Below are 22,091 nucleotides of genomic sequence, written 5' to 3' on the forward strand. Positions count from 1 at the left end.
GGCGACCGCGTTAGGTGAACGACTCAGTGTAATCGCCGCATTATGTGTGTCGCCACACTGACTATGTCTCACTGAATCAATAGCAAAGCGATCGCCACAGCACGCCCCAGACATATTATAAGAATATTTCCCAGTGAGCCATTCCTTGCTTAAAATATGGACAGGCAAGTTCTACCATTGTTCCGGGGGATAGTTCTACGAGCGTTTTGCGAGCTATCAGTTTCCTGTCGCATATATTGAAGCAATAAGAGACTGTAAGCAAGAAATTGTGTACCGCATGCACACCATATCATTTTATAAAAACCTTCCATTCTACCTGACTCATTTCTTCAGTAATTTCAATGGACATAAGCGACAGCGAACTGATGTCGGTTGAAACGCTCGTAGAGCTACCCGGCCTCTACGAGTAGCGTTTTTATCATTTTGTTAATGCTATTGCCTGCAGTGATTGGCTTTGACGTAGTAAAGTTCCTAAGTATCTTCGTTAGAGAGAGATTGTTTATTATTGTTTTTTATTGTGTTTAACTATTGTTTTTATTAATTAACATCTTTATCATAAAGATTATATCTATTGTTACTAATATTATTGTATGTACAAAGTTTTAACTCGTTTTTAATAAAACGCTTTTGTTTGTATTTTTCCTGTTTTTTTTTACCTCACCTATTACGTGTACATCTATACTGCATGCGGCACGTTCTCTTTTTCCGCAAAAAATAATGTACAGTTAAGTACTTACGTACGCAAATTAAATAAAGCTTGAATGTTGTGTAATAGAATTAAGCTCTTCCAGGAGTTTACCATAATAATGTCGTTTAGCAACGTATTAAAAAGTGCTTCAGCAAGCATGTTGTAGGCACAGTTTAAGTATATCAATCAGTGTTTTTCAAAGTTTTTCAGGACGCGACCCCCATTGGTTTGAAAAATATTTGGCGACCCCGTGCTTCTCTTCCCGCAGTTATTTGTATTACCTTACGTTGATATACAAACATTGAATATTTAATCATGCACAATAACTGGGAGAGTATTTAAAAGATACTGCGACTGCGACCCCCTTAAGGGGCCTCCGCGACCCCCCGGGGGGTCGCAACCTACAGATTGAAAAACACTGAAGTTTATATCAATAAGTAGCTGCACGCAAACGCAAACTGATCCGCTATCATGACGCTCACTGTATTTACAAAGCAATACAGCATGTATGTAGATATTATGTAGATATTATAATTAAAAGTTTTTGATGTAAAGCAGAGCATGTAAATCAAGGCATTATAGCCTTTTCGGCTTTCGTTTAATTCGTTTCTCTGTATGTATAATGAATAACAACCATGTGTGTACATTTTTTATGAAAAATAAATATTTCTTTCTTTCTTCCCTTCTTTCTTTTGAAAAGTTTTAGATGGTATATTGTACATTTTTACAGCGTTAAGCCTCTATCCTCTATCTATAACAGCAGCTGCAAGGTATCATAAAATTGTTCACGAATATTTCAGCGGGATGGTTGTGTTACTTAAACTGAACTCCCCCTATAATTAAAGCTTCGACCAATGTATGTATGAAAACATCTGTCAATCACAGTTAAGAAATCCTGAAAAACATTAGCAAGAGGTTCCGCCATACAAACTCAACTACCTGCTGCTCTAGCATTGGTCATTATTTTAAAAGCTTACAGTAGGTAACTTTAGTTAACAAAATAAACGAAGACTTAAAAAGACAAAGACAAAAGCGTAAAAACTTATTTGTGTCGTTAATTCAAATTGGCTGGTTAATTCTTTAACGGCTAAAGTAAGTCAGGAATTTTTGATGATTAGATTAATCAAATTCTTGTTCTATATTTTAGAAAGAAAACTAATTTGACTGATACACATACTTATATGCATAAACGTATGTATTTATATACATAAATATAATTATATATATAAATATAAAAATACATACTTAAATACATATTAAACATCCAAGACTCGAGAACAAACATTTGTATTAATCATACAAAACATCTGCCCCGGCCGGGAATCGAACCCGGGACCTCAAGCTTTGTAGTCATAGGTTCTCGTCAGGTCGTCAGGTCGTCAAAAAAAATTTTTTTTAATAACATGATTTTGATGATTCTGATCGTAATCAGAGGGTATTCGGTACTTCGCGGTATAGTAACACTATAAATTGCGATAGAGGTCTGTTAACACTTGCTTATAGAGCCAAAGCCGTGATTGACAAGGTGTAACTGGCCATTACTTATATGGCTTTATATAGAGCTTGTGAGTTACTTAAGGGCCGTTTTATATTTACAGAAATTTGCAATAATGGAGAATACAGCAAGGTAGAAGGAGATTGTACGCGGTATCTTCATTGTATATTTGGCAAGTTTGAAGAATTCCCTTGCAGTGCTGGGCTACACTGGAATGAGGTACTTAAACTATCGATAAAGAATGTACTAACTTTAACGCATTTGTTGCCGGTAGTCAAACTTAAGACTTCTACACGTTCTGAAAACGCACATGTGCGTTCAAACGTCTCAACAAAATTGGCAACGGCACAAGACGAAAGCAACAAAAATACGATATACTTGACCTCAGTAATCAATTCGTTAAATATTTCATGAAATGTGTAACCTTCTTATAGATTCATTCCATTTTATACTTCCTTAATTTTTCAGGATAAACAAATTTGTGATTGGCCAAGGAACGCCAAATGCAAAAGCAAGAGTTCTATGACTACTCCGAAACCATTTGAAATGCCTTCCAAGCCTAGTTCTGAGCACCGGCCTACCCAACAGCCTCCAAAACCAGCAAAACCGATCTCAAACAAGCCTACCCTACCGTTGCCAGGGCTTTCCCTATTGAATAGTAAGTACACTGCTTATAATGGAGATCAAGTATAATGCTACATGTGCTATAAGGTTTCTTTATGCTTGGAACACAGACTACTTAGAGATACTATATCTGTGCTTGAAATTCATTTTGCCACATAGCATCGCGTCTAATTTAAACTTATTTCAAAACTTCCATGTAATTTGGCTCTAGGTACAATTTTACATATCATACCAGTCACTGAGAACAAAAGTCTTAAATCTAATTTTGTTTTAATCTTATTTTTTTTCAGCTCAATACAAGTTAGTGTGTTATTACACCAATTGGGCCTGGTACCGGCCTGGACCCGGCAAGTATGGGCCTGAAGACATCGACCCTTCGCTTTGCACCCACATCGTGTATGGGTTTGCGGTTCTTGGCGACGACGGCCTAATCACAGCGCATGATTCTTGGGCGGACTTTGACAATGGTAACTTTTGAATACTCTGCGCTCTTTAAACTTTTTATCCTACAGCAATTAAGTAGATGATGTCTGTCAATAATTTCCATGAATATGTCAAGGACTGAATTGAACAACGAGACCAAACTATCTAACCCTAAAGTCACGTTTACTTATCATTAAAAGTACCTACCATCAGGAGACCCTGTAATTTCCGTGTTGCGTGTATTCGTGGGTGGCAGTTGATTACTCCATTCGGAGAACTGCCTCCACGATTTCCTCTCATACATCCGTATCCTTGCCCACCATCCCCCATCCATCATATATCATACGCCTATATATCATATTATATATTTCGTTTAAAAAAATGTCGTACATATATTACCGCTACTCTTCCATATTCCGTACTAAGGCCACTATAATCCTTCCAGAACTATACAACCGCGTAGTGGAATACAAAGAATACGGTATCAAAGTATCCCTAGCTCTGGGTGGCTGGAACGACTCGGCAGGAGACAAGTACTCTAAGCTGGTGAACAGCCCAGCAGCGCGCGCGCGCTTCGTTACTCACGCTGTGCAGTTCCTTGAGAAATACAACTTCGATGGACTTGACCTGGACTGGGAATATCCCAAGTGCTGGCAGGTTAGTTTGTGAGTTGTTATTCATTAGGAATTTTGGCTCATGCTTTAAACTGCAGTTTGGATACAGAAATGTAGTTTTTGGAGCAAATTGTTCCTCCTGGATCGTGTATTTTCGTAAATGCCTGAATCAAATACAAATTTTAATGTTATTGAGCTATTTGTTCAGTAAACCGTTTCTTTAGACGTTGAAATGCAAAATGTATGAATAGATAAATAAATAATTACATAATATTTAATTTATTCAGGTGGATTGTTCTAAGGGCCCAGAGTCTGACAAACAAGGCTTCTCAAACTTGGTCCGTGAACTATCAGCGGTGCTTAAACCCAAAGGATTGCTCTTATCTTCCGCCGTGTCGCCTAACAAGAAGGTAATTGACGAAGGCTACGACGTGCCAGTCCTAGCGCGGCACATGGACTGGATTGCAGTGATGACGTATGACTATCACGGCCAATGGGACAAGAAGACCGGGCACGTAGCTCCGCTGTATTATCATCCGGATGATGACACTACTTATTTCAATGCCGTAAGTTTATTTTAAATTAATTTTGCCCCGCGTTAAAATTTATTTTGAGGCAGAAAAGTATGTCATGTTATATCTTCATTGTAGAATTACACCATTCACTACTGGATGAACAAAGGTGCGCCATCAAAGAAGCTTGTGATGGGTATTCCGATGTACGGTCAAACCTTTACACTTGGTACACGATGGGACACCCATCCAGATCTGCTTGACAAAGGAGACTCCATGGGATTAAACATACCTGCCATATCTGGAGGCGAACCAGGAGAATATACCAGAGCTAAAGGCTTTTTAGCTTATTATGAGGTAAAATTATTACGCATAAGTAAATACTGGTAACAAATTTAAAAATTTACAACTGTATCAACACTTTATTCCAGATTTGTGACCGTATCAGAAATAAAGGATGGAATGTTGTAAAAGATCCCTATGGAAGAATGGGTCCCTACGCATACAAGGGCAATCAGTGGGTTTCATTTGACGACGTGGAAATAGTAAGAAAGAAAACAGAATTCATTAAGTCCTTGAACCTTGGAGGTGGTATGATTTGGGCTCTTGATCTTGACGATTTCAGGAACAGGTAAAAAAGTGCATTTAATTTCCAAGTTATATAATTAGAGGAAGAGTCACTTTGTCGAACTAGTCTTAGGTAATTGTCTTCGTTGGTTACAGATGTGGCCAGGGGAATCACCCACTACTAAACACAATAAAGAAAGGTTTGCTTAACCCCAAAATTGAAATAGAATCCGTTCAACCCAAGCCTACACCACATCCCTCGATTGACATTGATGATGATCTCGAAGATATTGAAGTCAGACCCGGCTATACAAAGAAACCAACAACGACCATGAGGCCAATTATATCCACTCCACAAACAGGTTCTATGGTCCAAACTACTAAAAGACCTATAGTTGTTCCAGTTGAAGAGAAATACAAAGTTGTGTGTTATTATTCCAATTGGGCTTGGTACAGGTAAGTTGCTAATCGTCATTCAGCAAACACTGGTAACGACTTAATCCGAAACACAATTTGTAAACTTATGGTTGGTTTTTTTAGGACCGGATCTGGAAAGTACACTCCAAGTGACATCGACCCTTCGCTATGTACACACATTGTTTATGCATTTGCTGTACTCGACGCTGACACACTGGTCATCAAACCACATGACACTTGGCTGGATGTTGAGAACAGTAAGTAATCGCAAACTCTTTTCTCTGAGTGTTAGTGAGAAAAGTGCTATATGAATTCGAGTATCGTGCGTTCCTAAAGAGAAGGCTTAAAAATAAGATCAACTTTGTCATTCATGGATAATTGGTAGATCATTAAGAAACAAGATGTTGGTAATGATAAAGACGCTGTCGTTATTTTCTTCAGAATTCTATGAAAAAGTAGTATCACTAAAGAACCGAGGTGTCAGGGTTCTCATCGGTCTTGGAGGCTGGAACGACTCTGCCGGTGACAAGTATTCGCGACTCGTCAACAATCCTTCGGCTAGGAAGAAGTTTGTCATCCACGCTGTGGACTTCATTGACCAGTTCGGTTTCGATGGTCTTGACCTGGACTGGGAGTATCCAAAATGTTGGCAGGTAAGTTCATCATCAATATCGATCTCTACTTAACGTAATTCTGGGGCTTGGCTGACATTACCTCTCAAACAGAGGGTCGTTCGTGAGTTCAAAGATTTTCGGAGTTTATATGTATGTACGAAATTACATTTGAAATTTGGTTCACTGTTGGAATGCCTAAAATCAATATCAAAATATTGTTACCTACGCATAATTTTTTTAACAGTATACTTAATCATCTTTGGGCATAAATTATTACGCATTACATTTAAAAGCATAAACATTGATAACATAATCTTATCATTCGTTTTATGTTTTCTGTAAAATATGTCAAATAATCATTTTATTAGCCTAAATAATAAGATGTGTAATATAATATACATTAGTCAAATGTATATTAGTCCAACTAAAATTATTCTAAAACCGTAATGCCAAATAAATAAAGTAGTGGCCAAAGTATTACTATGCGACTGTAGTGTACTGCCAATACAAATTATGCGAAATAAATTATACCAAATGTAAATAGGTCAAAAAAACATGCGAACGAAAGGGATCCCTTGAAATTTAGCATGATCTTTACGATGAAATGGGAGAAAAGTTCTCGAGTGGCGACCACGAACCGGAAGACGAGGCGTTGGCAGGCGTCCTACCAGGTGGACTGACGACATCGTGAGAGTTGCGGGAAACCGGTGGATGCAAGTGGCGAGTTGTCGTTCATTGTGACGGTCTGAGGGGGAAGAAGCCTATGTTCAGCAGAGGACGTCTTCCGGCTGATGATGATGATGATTTACGATGAATGTTAACATCGTGAGGAAACCAGCACACGCATTTGCGAAGAAATTCAATAATGAGGGTGAAGTTTCCAATCCACACTGGGCCCGCGCGGGACCTGTGGCCCATGCAAGCCTTTTCATTCTGAGAGGCGGCCTGTGTCCTGCAGTCAGACGTATACAGGTCGAGACGAGATGAATTATACATATTATAACTAAGACTTTGGCACTTACGAAACCTATTTGCAACGATAATTTTTGTACATTGGCCCCGATAAACTTGATTGTTTTTTACGTAAGTTTTTTTAGCAGTATCCTACTTAATATTTTATATGCGAAAGTTTGTAAGTCTGTTTGTTTGTTACTTCATCACGTTTAAACCGCTGAACCGATTTGGATGAAATACGGTATACAGATAGTTTGAGTCCCGGGGAAGGGCATACGAGATAGTTTTATCCCGGAAAATTGCATAGTTCCCGCGGGATAGCTATAACCGAATTCTACGCGGACGTAACTAAATAAACTTTCAATAAAATTGTATTTTGAGAAAAGGATATGAACTCTGTAGTCCAATAATAAATAAAAGAGCATTGGATCTAAGCTCGAATCCTTTTCAAATATTTTATAACGTTGTTACGTCATTGCAGGTTGAATGTGAAAAGGGACCCAATTCCGACAAACAAGGTTTCGCCAACCTGGTAAAGGAATTACGCTCAGCCTTCAATTCACGCGGTCTCCTGCTGTCTGCTGCAGTTTCTGGCAGCAAACGAGTCATTGACTACGGCAAGTTTAATTTATTCTTCTTAAACACTTAGACAACTCCAGAATTTTCCGTCAGACTTCAGACATTTGTCGGACAAAACTGTCCGATCTTTTTTTGAACCAATTGAAAAGTAATTTGTATGTTGTAACAGCGTACAACGTGCCGGCCCTGTCGAAGTATTTGGACTGGATAGCCCTAATGACATATGACTACCATGGCCAGTGGGACAAGAAGACTGGTCACGTGGCGCCAATGTACGCACGTGAAGACGACGATGATGCAACTTTCAACGCTGTAAGTGTCAGAAATTAGATTTTTTCCTTTAATGCAAATTGTGGCATTCTATAATCACATCCGACTCGAAGGACCATAGGAATCTTAAGGCTCATCATAAAACTTGGCGTCATTAAATAAACACAGCAAAAAACTTACTAAATTGCAATCTAGAGACACAATAGTGTGTTAAACAAAATTTAAAGATAGTTAATTAAGTATAACAAGTAGAGTCTTGGCGGTAATGCTTGTTGCTAATACAATGTTGTTGTCATTAGTTTTTTTTGTAGCAACCATGTTACGAGCATGAATTATATTTTTACTTAAAAACAGGCATGCATCGATTTTGAAAATCAACACATAAAGGGATGTGAAATGAGAATTAAAACTTTACATAAAAAATAAAACCTTTAAAGCTGTTTTTGGAAATGTATCCCTAAAGGGGCAAAATAAGGGTTGGATGGAATCTTAACGCAATAAATTAAAGTACCACCATCATATTTTAGCTATGTTAGCCGTTTTTATGTTGGTCGATTCTAATGCTCTCATTATTGCACAGAACTTCACCGTGCACTACTGGGTCCAGAAGGGCGCATCTAGAAGTAAGCTCGTGCTAGGCTTACCAGCTTACGGACAGTCGTTCTCGCTGGTGGGACATGCCAGCGGACTCGGCGCGCCTGCCGACGCCGGCGGCGAACCAGGAGAGGAAACCCGAGCCAGAGGTTTCTTGGCTTTCTATGAGGTAATTATAACGACCTCAGTGAAGAAGCTACGGGATTTTTTTAAGAGCAGTACTCCTTGCTGGTCGGAAGCACTAATGAACTCGAATGGAGGGTTGAAGTTAACTAACTCTCATAAAACTAAGACTAGAAGAACATTAACGAATGAGCAGGTACTTATCTAGGTAGGTACTTGGAATGTAAAAGAATTATTGTCTAAAACAACGCTGAACTAGTCCATGTCCATTGGAGGACAATTTTGTCAATGACGAGTAAAATACAGGTTTAAAACATGATAACCGGTGGATTTTAATTTAACATAATATTGCATATTCATCCATGTACATGTATGCAATTTTCAGCTTTATCGGAAATCGGAAAGTGGGTTAAATTAAACTTGCAAGATTTGACCCGCGCATACACAGATACATAAATACATATATTGCAAGTTAAATAAAAGCTTTTAAAATATATAAAACAACATAATAACATAGAGGTAATGGCAGTTTAGATGAACAATAATAGTGCACGAATACATAATTAAATAATGAGTAATAAAAATACTTTTTTAAAATAACTTTGGATACGGAACCCTAAAATTTAAGTGAGTGGTAAACGACCCGGTTGCCGCACAATCCTAGGCATTGATATTTTTTTGAGATTTGGTTGCCAATGTGTGGTGTCTTTGTGCTGATCACACAAAAAATTTAAAATCCCAGTCATTTTTGTCAAGGTGGTGAATTTTGCAAACTTATGTTTTTAAACTGCTAAAAACCCGAATACTTCTCACTCAGATATGCGAGCGTATCCGAGTCCACGGCTGGCGCGTGTCGCGCGACCCTGGCGGCCGCATTGGTCCCTACGCCACCCGGGAAGACCAATGGGTTTCCTTCGACGATGACTTCATGGTGCGTCACAAGGCCGAGTACATCCGCGCCATGGGCCTTGGCGGCGGCATGGTGTGGGCGATGGACCTCGATGACTTCACGGGGCAGTACTGCGGCTGCGGGAAGAGCCCACTGCTCGCTAACATCAACCATGTGTTGAGGGAAAAGATAGCACCGCCGCCTTGCGCGCTCGAGGAAGGTAAGAGAAATTAATGGATAGTAATATCGGATGTCTTTACTATACGGATACTTTATGAATCTTTGGAATTTAGCAATTTTGCCTAATCTTAACCTTATCTTAATTACTACAATGCCGATAGATGGCAGTGTTATTTATCAAGGATACGGTAGAAACGTCGAAAAACTTTTCTGACTTTTCCGAAGCCAAAATCCAAACTAATATATAAATGCGAAAGTAACTCTTTCTGTTCGTCTGTCTGTTAACTTTTCACGTCTAAACTGCTGAACCGATTTAGATGAAATTTGGTATAGAGATCATTTGAGTCCCGGGGAAGGATATTAGATAACTTCTATTCCGGAAAAAATGTATTAAGTAACGAATTCATTATAGACAGAGTCGCGGGCAACAGCTATTAATAATTTTCAGAAATTTTCAGACTCGCAAACAAGACTCATTTATTTTCTACATCTACCTAAATATTTGCATTTACAGTACCAGGGGCAACAGTTCCAACGACAGTCGCAATAGAAGGAGAACCCGATACATCAGGCGAGTCAGAACCTGAGCAGGAGCCAAATATTACCGAAATAGATTCCGACAGTCAATCTAGTGTAAGTTTACTTTGAAAATAAACGTTTAATAAATATGTATAAGTAATTCATTTTTGGATTTGTTTAGGTAATATTTATCTTTTTTAAAAGGGTTATCTGGATGGCAAGCCATGTTCCGGAATGACTTTTAGAGGAGACGACACTGATTGCAACAAATACTATCTCTGTATAAACGGAGCGTACATGCAACTTAACTGCCCGGCGCAACTACATTGGAACGGGGTAAAGTTAGCATTTCATATCTCTATATAGGTTCACTAATGTGTTGCATAAAATCGAGTCTCATAATTTCGTTTCTCATAACAACCTTGAGCAGAATCATCATATCATCGAATTACTTTTCGCATATATTTTTCTCGTACTATCATTTCTCATAATTTTGTAAAGCAGAATATTAAGATCACATAATATCGATGAGAATAATATTTATATGTTCGAATAGTTGCTACGCAGAAAGACATTTATGTATCGCTAAAGCAACACCTGATGATAAATATATCCTTTATCATTAGGGTTGGGCCGAATATTCGTTTTATATTCGGTATTTGGCATATTTGGCAGGTTTACCGAATATTCGGCTAAATCACCGAATGTTCGGCAAAGTGGTAGGTACTCGAACTTTTTACTGTATTGAGCCTTGTCTGAGTTGGTGTTAAATGTGTTATTTTTATGAGGTACACTGAAGCTTTATGCTATGTTAAAAGAAACTCATTAAAAGAGACTTTTGAAATAAATAATAACCAAAAAAACGCACGTGTTGAAGTTTTACTATTTACTAGATGATGCAAGAACAACAGCGGGGGTAGCGGGCGGGAGGGTTAGGCTTCCATCCGCGCGCTTTGCGACAAGAAGTTCAGTCAGACTTGTATTTATGCCGAATATTCGGTTCGGTAAAAGTTTTTTATCATACTAAGTAAATAATTGCATAACAGAATCACTGCGATCTACCTTCAAAATCTCGGTGCAAGAGCAGAGCCAACCTGAGACTGACTGAAGAAGAAAATAATGCTATCGCAAAATTAGAGGACAAACCTGTTGTTGGATGTTATTTTACTGACTGGGCTTTTTACAGGTAAAAATCTACATATTTATATATAATTTTACAGGTAAAAATCTACATATTTATATATAAATAAACATATTTTGAAATTTACCACGAGCTTTGCGGTGAAGGAAAACATCGTGAGGAAACCTGCACAAACCTGCGAAGCAATTCAATGGTGCGTGTGAAGTTCCCAATCCGCACTGGGCCCGCGTGGGAACTATGGCCCAAGCCCTCTTGTTCTGAGAGGAGGCCTGTGCCCAGCAGTGGGACATATATAGGCTGGGATGATGAACACACATAAATATATATATATATATATACATATATACTTACCTATTATTTTAAATAAGTTACTACTTAGTATTATTTTAATTAAATATTCACCACCAGGCGTGAAAATGGCAGCTTTGGTCCAGATCAAATGGATGTAACAATGTGCACCCATGTCATTTATACATGGGCTCATCTAGACGAGAAGTCTTACAAATTAGTCGCCGGAAATTCCGAACTTGACATTGAGAATGGTAAGAAAAACATAAATACTTATCAATGTTTTATAAGGTACAATTATAAAAATAATACTTAATAATTTATTTATTTTTCGTCGTAGATTTTTATGGAAAAATAACCGAACTTCGTCAAAATGGAGTTAAGGTTATTTTAGGGGTAGGTGGACTAGAAGACTCCGAAGATGAAAAGTGGCATAAAATGGCAACGACTCCAGACAGCAGGAAAAAGTTCGTACGCTCTGTGTACAGGTTCTTAAGAAAATGGAACTTTGAAGGTTTGCAGCTAGCCTGGCAATATCCTGGCTGTAATCAGGTCATTATTTTTATTAAGCTAAATTCCTTAGTGATAAGTTTTAGTGCCAATTTTACAACAGTAGTACCTACATTTATTTACAGGTTCAATGCTCCACCTTCAAACAGTTATCGGATAGAGATCACTTCAGCGCTCTACTGAAGGAGTTGTCAAAGAGTCTCAGAGCTCACAACATGGAGTTCTCAGTTATGGTTGCGGCATCGCCTGAAATCGCATCCCAGGCTTACGACCACGCAGTACTGAAAGAGACCGTAGATTGGCTGGCGATTGCTGCTAATGATTACTACGCCACTACTACCGGCCGCACGGGATATTTGATGCCGATGGAGCCGACTGATCTTTGGGACAATAACTCTGTAAGTTTTTATTAGAATAGCTTAAATCAGGCTATTACGAGTAGCAGTTCTTATATTTCGACTAGAATTTAAAACAGAAACTTGTATTTTCTATTCTTATTCCTGGCCCCGTGTTGTTTCAGAATACCACTCTTGAATATTGGGCTAGTGTTATTCCTACCCGACAATTGGTGTTAGGAGTACCGGCGTATGCGCGGACGTATTCACTCCGTACCGTTACGAATGCAGAGCCAGGTGCTCCTGTGTTCGGTCCTGGAGCTCCCGGGCCGTACACCGGCGTCCCGGGCTTCTTAGCCTATTATGAGGTTAGTAATTACAATCATTATTTTCTTCCTGCATGCTCATTGTAAGTTATCATTCGGTATCTTATCATTGTGTCGCCATTATATCTTAGATACAAAGTGCAACAAGAACAGTCAGATAGCGGTGCGGCGTTCTTTTTCTTACGTAATCTTAACTTTTTCCTGTCGCAAATTTGGTTTACGTTTCAATCTATGACAAACCTTCGATCTCATATAATCTAACTTTAAAGACTATGCTTTACATAGTATAGGTTCCTCGTAATGAGGGCTATCGCGTATGAATTCGCCACTAGAGGCGCTAGTGTAGCGTGAGGTCTCCGAAATGACAAATCTCATAGTTTTTGGGTGAGCTACGCGGGTTTATTTATAATTAGAATAATTTTGTGAACATTTTGCAATATCTGTAATTAATTATGGCAAATATGCGTTCCGGGGCAATGAATGTCTGTGTTTTGAGACAGTTTTGTCTTTCGGAAACCTTTGTCCTCCCTTTTTTCCGAACAAAACGGGGACTATGCAACACTGTGGCATGCTCGATATTTATATGGTACGGTTTTAAGGTGTATTAAATATGATTTTAATCTAAACTTTGTTTCCACGCCCGTAATAACAGACTTTCAAAACCATACTTAAAAACCTCACGCAACAGTGCGCCATCTAGTGAGACAAAAAACGATAGCCCTCATTTCATTGCCATTTCATTTCGGCGAATAATCGATAGCATTAATTTGAAGTCACGGATTTTCAATTGTTCTAGTAAAATAAACGTGTGATTTCGTAGGCATATTACAGAAGTAAGTTTTATAATTTATAACTTCCATTGTATTAACCACATGTATGAAAATTATAGGTACTACTTAGGTTGTACATATAAAATAATTCCAAAATTCCAATATGCGTTGTGCTCAAATTATTACTTTTTATTACAGAATATTTTAACAGGTAAAATATTGGGTTAGTTTCTGGTTAGGTATTACCAGTGCCCTTAGTGTTAGTTTTCGGTTACAAAATACGTCGCGATCGCGTTAAAATCTCAATTTGTATGGAAACACGAACATCGCAAACGTTCCGCTAGAGGCGCTGTTCGTGTAGTAAATTAAGATCTTAACGCGAACGCTATCGAGACGTATTTTGTAACCAAAAACTTACACTAAGGGTACAGTACCTACCCCTAGTGTAAGTTTTCGGTTACAAAATACGTCGCGATCGCGTTAAAATCTCAATTTGTATGGAAACACGAACATCGCAAACGTTCCGCTTGAGGCGCTGTTCGTGTTTCCATACAAATTGAGATCTTAACGCGAACGCGATCGAGACGTATTTTGTAACCAAAAACTTACACTAAGGGACAAAATACAGAACTGGAGCATAGTTACCCAGTGGGGGGCAAAGTAGCCTCGTAGTCGTAGTTCTCCCCTTATCTAACATACTTTACATAGGTATAATAAAATATTATTTATATAATATAATAAAATATTATTTATATAATATTGTATTAATATGATTTATAAAAGTGATGAAGTAGTCGAACAAAAGAAACGCGGTGATTAGTTATAGTTTTGCCATTTGAAATGCGAATGTTTCACATCGATAATTTTTGTTGAACATTTTTTCTAATAAAAATAAAGTTGTAGCTGGCACAAAATCATGCTAAACAGAAATACGAGAACTAAATAATCGATGAAAAGTTTGTTGGCAATCACCATCATAGTTCATAATTATCCGATGTATTAGAAGGTAATCATTGCTTCAAAAAGGGCTCTATCAAGACTACAAAAACGTTAGCTCTACCCATAAGTTATGAGTACGCAAGAATAATTTTCCATTGGTTTTAAAATGCTAATTTTTTTCATCAGCGCTGCGCGTTCCAACCAGAAAATTGGCACGAGACTATCACCCGAAAGGGCACATACGCGGTCTACGGATCCCAGTGGGCTTCATACTTGCGTCCAGAAGAAGTCCACCTCATGGTGTCAATGGGCATGCGCGCGGGCATGCGCGGAGCGGCGCTCTGGGCGATGGATCTTGACGACTGGCGCGGACAATGCTCCTGCTTGCAACGACCACTGTTAACGGCCTTAAAACAAGCTGTCCTCGAACCATTACTCGCACCCTCATTGTGTACGTGAAATGCCTAAGTCATATTGATTTCGAACGGTACCTTTAATCAAGTATAGGTAATTGTCTAGGTTTAGATTTTAAGAGACTGTTTTAATAAGTTTCACGAGTTTCTTTGACACAAGAAAACATGGCAGTGTAGGTAAAATTATTTTTTGTAAGTACATACATACCTAAGGTTAGAAAAGAAAGGATGTTTTCTTTTGTTGACGATTAAAATTTTTGATTAAGAATAAGAATAACTGTTTTGTGGATAAATAGTTTGGTATTTAATCGCTAATTCTTGGTGAATTTTGTGCCAATTAGTTTTATTTGATTTCATGAGAAGACTTAGTAAATACTTATTATACAAAAATAAATACTATTGTGATATTTTTCTAAGAATGTAAAAAAACCGTCGAGAGCAGATAACGTTATTGTACTTAAAATGTAAACAATAATAGATAGTGCATTATTGATCAATGAGAATCATTGAAACACGACCTATCTATATGAAAAACATCATGTAAAGAGATCACGTGCATTAGTACGTCTCACTGTATAAAATAAATAATAAAATATATACAAAACGATATTTAATATTTTATTCCAAATTTAAGTACTTAACCAGAAAATAGTAAAATTACATTGAATTAATAAACCTTATTTTTTTCATGTAGCTTCGTATTTTCTATGAAGTAGGTAGTTTAGCTACGAGTACGTTCCTGCGCAATTACTGATCAAAACGAGTCCAAACACGACATATGTGCTATTATGCGTCTAAGATTCCTACCGCCGCGAACAAAAGAGCTGATGATCTTGAAACGGCTGAACCGATTTTGATAAAACCTGCTTTCAAATAAAGAAAACCGCATTCAAATCGGTCGACCCGTTTAAGAGCTACGGCACCACAGACAGACAGACAGACAGATACACACACATACAGACACACATACACACATAGCGGTCAAACTTATAACACCCCTTTTTTGCGTCGGGGGTTAAAAAGTAAAAAGTAGAACCCTACTACCAACGTCGCCTGAATTTTTTATTTTTGTAATGTCATGTACCTACTGCTTTTTGTGATCAATAAAGAATATTTGTATTGTGTTGTACCTATTGTCACCAACGAAATTGCGGGCAAAATCTTTTTAACATTTCAACACCATAAAAGTTAATTATTTAGATACGAATATCTATTAAGCTAGCTAGCCTAGCTAGATAAACTATATTTTTTACAAGCTACAAGCCGTATTTTCTTATCTAGATACCACGCTGTTTTAACTCGTGATTGTACTATTACTTATTCTGTGCTCGTGATGATACCTACGTGAATAAGAGTTGACTCATTCATTGCCGCAGGCGCCAGATCGCGTCCAGTTAATCTTCATCGTAATGACGCAGACGCAATTTCGCGTTTTTTAAATTCTTAAGTACTCATATTATAAATGCGAAAGTACTTTTTTATCTTTTTTTGTCTGTCTGTTACCTTTGCACGCTTAACAGCTAAACCGATATAGATGATATTAGGTCCGGAGACATGTGAGACCCTGGGACTGGGAGGGACATAATAGGATAGTTTTTCTCCCGGAAAATTGCATAGTTGCCGTGGGAACTTTGATGAATTATAACTGCGTGGGAAAGTAATAAACGAATTTTCCACAGACTGAGTCGCGGTCAAAAGCTAGCAAATTCGTCTGTCGCGAGTGAACATTGCATTTTCATATGAAAAAATATATATTAGTAGTCCGGGATCAGGGATAGTATGGCTTTATACTTTTAGCACCGGTTCAATAGTTTCACTGCGCGTAATTATTTATATACCTACCTACATATAAACTAAACAACACACCCACACAGACAAAATTTAGCTCTTTATTATATTATATTGCCAATAATCTTTTACTAATCCGATCCATGTTAAGAACTTCATTTAAGTAGGTACTATCAAATATTATTTCTAATATTAGTAAAGTGCCTATTTTAATACTAACTCATAGACCTACCGTTGCGAACACGGTTAGTCAGTATCATATACCTACCTATAAGTGTTAATGTACATAATTTGTTCCTACTCCCGGAAATACAACTGAGGCCCTGACTAGTCTTATTCTCTATTAGTCTGGCGTCATTCTCCACACTCGTACATCAACCAAAGTCCAAAGCGCACGCGTAAAGTGACGTAATGATTTTTTCGCGTAAAACAATTGAAAATTGTGCAATGTATGTCCATTGTCTAAAGAATAGTTTAGTGTTTTGGAATAAGTACCAGCATTAGTTATCGTTTAGTTGTCAAACTCACTTGCTTATATCGCGACGTGTATTAAACATAACCTAATAGAAAAAATGTGTTAAGTAACTTTAACGCAGAAATGTGGATAATTATATATTAAAACAAGGCTTTAATTAAAATTAGAAAAAAATCGTAGGAACGATATAGTTTATTATGGCGAAACGTCTGCTTTTAACTACAATTTTAAACCATAATGCTCAGGGTTTAAAACCTGTAACATCTCTAGCAAGTATTTACTTAAGGAAACTTCATACAAAAAATGTAAGTTTTTTCTTATTTTCTATGTCAATACTTATAATTCACATCTATAATGTTAGTAATTTAAACATGATCATCGTGATCCGTTAACTACTTATTTATTTCATGAATTACCTAAATAGTTAAATCATAAAAGAATGAGTAAGAACCGGAACTTTGCCGTTAACTTTTAATCAGGCTCTTAAGTTCTATGCGTTGCAAAAACAATTTAATCGTAATCTTTAATTCATTTTTAACTGGTTGATGCCCACTTAATTAGGTTTAATGAAATAATGCAACGTAAGTAAGTAATGAGCTAAGTACCTACCTAGTTGTTTTTAGTTCATTAATATGGATAGCTCCGCCCGCAAAGTTACGCCTGATTCAATAAATTATTTTTAAGTTTAGCAAAAGTTTGAATAAAATTATTTCATTTCTTTACTAATTATTTCAGGTATCGTTTGAAGAGGTCACAGTTCCCGTAAGATGTGGTCACGTCGCAGCAAAATTATGGGGCGGCGACAGAAATGGACAGCCGATACTAGCGCTTCACGGGTGGCAGGACAACGCAGGCACCTGGGATCCTTTGGTGCCGCTGTTAAACGTTAACCGGCCTATTCTAGCTATCGATTTTCCAGGGCACGGCTTCTCTTCCAACATTCCTCAAGGTTTGTATCAATAACTAGCTGTTGGCCGCGGCTTCGTCCCCGTTCGTATTTTTCTACATTTTCTTCCATAAATACCTTCTGACAATAACGAACGCAACAAAAACATAATTAGTGAAGTCGGTCTAGCCGTTCCCGAGTTTTGCGCTTAGCAACACATTTTAAGATTCATTTTTATTTATATAAGTAGGTAGATAATCACTTTTTTACTAACCACCATGATAAATGAATAAAAATTATGATTTTGGGAGGAAAGCCGCTATTATGCGTTTTTCGCATCATGTCAAGCAGTTAAATTCTCCAGAATCACAGAATCCCACTAATATTAGTTTGTAAGTCTGTTTGTTTGTTACCTCTTCTCTTCACGTCTAAACCGCTGAACCGATTTAGATGAAATTAATTAGGTATACAGATAGCTTGGGTCCCGGGGAAGGACATAGGATAGTTTTTTCCCGGAAAATTGAATACCTAGCTCCCACGGGATCGCGATAAACGAATTTTACGCGTGCTACAACAGACTACCTAAATAATAGTTGTTTTCGTTTTTCAGGTGTTCAGTACTACCCATGGGAATTACCAAGATTCATTTACTTCTTGAAGAAACACTTTAAATGGGAAAAAGTATCGCTCTTGGCGCACTCAATGGGATCCATCGCTAGTTTGCGATTTGCAAGCCTTTTTCCCGACGAAGTCGACTTTTACATTGCTATTGACAGTCTCATTGCAGACGATTACGATTTAGAAGCCGTCATAGAAAGATATCCAACACACCTGCGAAAACTGGAACTCGATCTAGATCGCTTGGGGACAGAACCTCCCAGTTATACCCTGGAGGAAATTGCAAAGATTTGGCATTTAGGTACAAAGATGTCAGTATCTCTTGAGAGTACCCAATACCTTATGAAACGTGGTTTGAGACAATCAAAACAAGACCCAAACAAATACTACTTTTCCAGGGATGCACGATTGAAACACATTCTATTTACTCCGGAAGATAAAAAATTTGTAGAAGGTGTTGCTAAAAGGCTTGTGTGTCCAACATTATATGTTAAAGCAATCGACTCGCCTTTCGCAACGGATGCTTTTTCGGTAGAAATGCGTGAATCCCTTGAAAGGCGTAACAAAAACTTTGAATGTCACTTTGTCCCTGGTACTCATCATGTCCATTTGAATAATCCTGAAATTATAGCACCACTCATTCATGACTTTCTACAAAGACATAATCTCAATTAAATCAAATTGAGTGTTAGATTTAGGTAGTACAAATTATTTAGATGTCAATATTAGAACAACTCCAGTGTGTTCGCTACATTTTTTTCTTGTATGAGCCACAGATTACATGGTACATTTTGCCTAATTGTAAAGCTTTAATTTAAAATCCAAGTATTATGGGCTTAATATTATAGAAATAATGTTGATATTTATGGTGTAATAATTTATTTTTTATCTTAATAATAATTGTTGTTACCATAGGTGAATCATGTGATCTAAAATAATGTCGCAATAAATGTATTGACAAATCTTGTGAGTTTTATCCATCTGACTCATCTGTATTTGAAGGTGAAGTGTCACAAACATGGGCTCCTTTACGCAGTGGCAGGACTTGTAACAGTGTTTCTTGCCAAGGCACTCCTTCACAAACCTTCACTACAATTTCAAAAACTGAAACAGAATAAATTTTATTCTTACTCATCTGTTCATGGTCTTCTTAATATTTAAGTGGGTTGTTTCCGTATGGATATATGTATATCCTATCTCATTAAATTTTGACATATTGATACTGACCCATCAATGTGTGTGTGACACATTTTGAACATGAAACTACCATGAGACCCACTCATTATTTATATTGACCCGGATAACTCACGTCTTAAATCGAGTTTAGCCCAACTGTTTCGGGCTAATCTGTAGCCCTTCGTTTTCGGCGCGTGTTGCAGCAGCCGCCGAGTCGCGTTGCTCCGAAGACGAAGGGCTACTGATTAGCCCGAAACATGTCGGGCTAAACTCGATTTAAGACGTGAGTTATCCGGGTCAATATATTTAATATGTGTGACACATTATTTACTAACGCTTTAATCCCTTTATAGAGCAAGACTTTTTCATGCCAATCTTTTTCACATTCTATCCAATAAGTTCTTAACTTCTTAAGGCTTTGAATAGATTATAACAGTATGTAAACACTATTAATTTCGAGTCTGATGGATTACAATCATATGGAGAATGTCTTATGGTTGCACGAGCAACCGATTTTGGTTCTTGTCCTATATATAAAGGGTTAAAACCTAAACTTAGAAATTTCATCTCACCCTACAATTTTATAGCATTTTTCTTACATGTATTTAGCAAGTCCTTCATGAACTAAAATCATCATTGATATAGACCTGCAAAGTAACGCCTGATTCAATAACTTATTCAAGTCCTTCATATCCAAATAGCTTAAAGATAATAGATAGATAGAAACCTTATTAAGACTTGCAACCTTTTGCAAGGTCTGCCCGGATTGCTACCACCATCTTGCTCGCTAATCCTGCCGTGAAGCAACAGTGCTTGCACTATTGTTTCGGTGTGGAGAGTAAGACAGCTGGTGAAATTACTGGCACTTCAGGTATCCCATCTAAGGCCTCTAGGTTGGCAACGCATCTGCAATACCACTGGTGTTGCAGATGTTTATGGGTGGTGGTGATCTCCTACCATCAGGAGACCCACTTGCTTGTTTGCCATCCAGTAGAATAAAAAAAAAAAACCTACCATGATCAATTGTTAGGACTTTTCTGGTCTTCATATTGACATATTTGTCCAAAGGTAACTGGCCATGTCTGATGTTCTGATCCTGGGCAATTTTATGACATAAACCCTGAAATAATCAAATAAGTATTTGAGTAAAGTCCTGTTAAATCCTCCTCATAACACACACAATAGGTAAATATATCAGTCTGTTAATATTTACCTTATGTTTGTTGTGATCTACTAAGCCCCCAATTATGTAGTAAGTATTTTCTTCAAACTTTTCAATTACATTTTCTGATTCGCTACTCAAATATACTAAACTCTCTTTAGGAAATATATCCAAATAACTTCCTGTGTGAAACTCAATCTGCAAGAATAAAAAAAAGATATTCTTGCTGTATATTGTATGACAGCATACATCAATAAATAATGAAAAAAAAAAAACAATATCTTAACATACTTAACTTACATCCCAGTTTTCATAGCCATTGTGCCTGGACATTTCGCTTTTTGCCCTTTCGCTAAAAGCAGTTATATGGAATTGTAATGGTGACTGCGACCTCCTATTGACTGAGTAACATCTCAAAATTTGTTTTATTACTTTAAACCTGTCTTTTTCTATCATTAAATTATCGAAACTAAGGTCAATTATAATACCAGTGTTTTGTTTGCATTTCTCGAACTTCATTTTCTTCAGAGACTTCCTACTCGGTCCTAGGTCAATGTTAGCAGCACGAGCTTCTTGCCTGCGCTGCTTAGCGCGTGCCTTCTCTTTCGTCCGTTTTTCAACCTTGTGATTTTCCCATTTTACTTTTTTCAACCATTTGCGCATCTGATTTTTCGTAAATGGCCTAGGAAATTCATTTCCATCATCATCCTTCAAGCCGGGATCCACTTTGATATCAAAGAGTGAATACTGATGAAATACAGCTGGTTCTACCTTTCTTCCATTATAAACAGATTAACAGAACACAGAAGTAAGTAATAAATAACCACAAGTGTTTTCAGAGAATATACAGCTGAGAAATGAAATCGAGGCTCGAGCACATGTTCAATGTTCAGCAAGTTTTCTTTTCTGTTTCTGGTCTGGTTGTTTTGACATTTGACTTGACAGGATTAGAAGACGGAAAGAAGGGTGACACTCTTTCCCTTCCCGGCCCGGATAACACCGACATGGAAATACCGGCTCTGTTTTTTGTGTACACGCCCATAGAAACTGACAGGAGCTTCTATGGGCGTGTACTCGAAAAACAGAGTCGGTATTTCCAACCCGCTATTATCCGGGCCGGGAAAGGGTGTAGCCCGGAAAGAACATGGATGGACGTACTACTTTAGGTATTACGTCCATGAGAAAGAACGAAAGATCGACGC

General features: G+C 37.6%; 3 protein-coding genes across 4 annotated transcripts in view; 2 read left to right on the forward strand and 1 right to left on the reverse strand.

The window, feature by feature from the left end:
• The window catches only part of Cht10 (Chitinase 10), a 32,402-nt gene extending 17,009 nt beyond the window's left edge, over positions 1-15,393 (forward strand). For both annotated transcript variants that reach the window (XM_074087963.1, XM_074087964.1), the window contains 22 exons: positions 2,287-2,402; positions 2,652-2,841; positions 3,098-3,274; positions 3,676-3,887; positions 4,132-4,410; positions 4,495-4,713; positions 4,788-4,987; positions 5,080-5,379; positions 5,464-5,597; positions 5,782-5,993; positions 7,390-7,525; positions 7,657-7,799; positions 8,338-8,520; positions 9,292-9,583; positions 10,058-10,176; positions 10,267-10,398; positions 11,109-11,248; positions 11,612-11,745; positions 11,832-12,043; positions 12,127-12,399; positions 12,522-12,704; positions 14,558-15,393. In XM_074087963.1, the coding sequence (XP_073944064.1) occupies positions 2,287-2,402; positions 2,652-2,841; positions 3,098-3,274; positions 3,676-3,887; positions 4,132-4,410; positions 4,495-4,713; positions 4,788-4,987; positions 5,080-5,379; positions 5,464-5,597; positions 5,782-5,993; positions 7,390-7,525; positions 7,657-7,799; positions 8,338-8,520; positions 9,292-9,583; positions 10,058-10,176; positions 10,267-10,398; positions 11,109-11,248; positions 11,612-11,745; positions 11,832-12,043; positions 12,127-12,399; positions 12,522-12,704; positions 14,558-14,830 (4,259 nt within the window). In that variant the 3' untranslated portion in view covers positions 14,831-15,393. The remainder of the gene's footprint in view (positions 1-2,286; positions 2,403-2,651; positions 2,842-3,097; positions 3,275-3,675; positions 3,888-4,131; positions 4,411-4,494; positions 4,714-4,787; positions 4,988-5,079; positions 5,380-5,463; positions 5,598-5,781; positions 5,994-7,389; positions 7,526-7,656; positions 7,800-8,337; positions 8,521-9,291; positions 9,584-10,057; positions 10,177-10,266; positions 10,399-11,108; positions 11,249-11,611; positions 11,746-11,831; positions 12,044-12,126; positions 12,400-12,521; positions 12,705-14,557) is intronic.
• Positions 15,394-16,902: 1,509 nt separating this feature from the next.
• Positions 16,903-19,514, forward strand: LOC141428170 (probable serine hydrolase). Its single transcript, XM_074087970.1, has 3 exons — positions 16,903-17,352; positions 17,783-17,996; positions 18,544-19,514. Exons 1-3 carry the CDS (start codon positions 17,245-17,247, stop codon positions 19,224-19,226), a joined length of 1,005 nt encoding a protein of 334 aa, XP_073944071.1. The 5' UTR covers positions 16,903-17,244; the 3' UTR covers positions 19,227-19,514.
• On the reverse strand, positions 19,414-22,011 carry LOC141428171 (tRNA methyltransferase 10 homolog A). Its single transcript, XM_074087971.1, has 4 exons — positions 21,190-22,011; positions 20,941-21,087; positions 20,742-20,847; positions 19,414-19,655 (listed from the first exon to the last, which is right to left on the reverse strand). The coding sequence occupies exons 1-4, from the start codon at positions 21,550-21,552 to the stop codon at positions 19,525-19,527; spliced, it is 747 nt and encodes a 248-aa protein (XP_073944072.1). The 5' UTR covers positions 21,553-22,011; the 3' UTR covers positions 19,414-19,524.
• Between the last annotated feature and the right edge of the window lie 80 nt (positions 22,012-22,091).

The sequence above is a fragment of the Choristoneura fumiferana genome, chromosome 5 (assembly GCF_025370935.1).
Source record: "Choristoneura fumiferana chromosome 5, NRCan_CFum_1, whole genome shotgun sequence".
In the NCBI taxonomy this organism is placed as follows: domain Eukaryota; kingdom Metazoa; phylum Arthropoda; class Insecta; order Lepidoptera; family Tortricidae; genus Choristoneura; species Choristoneura fumiferana.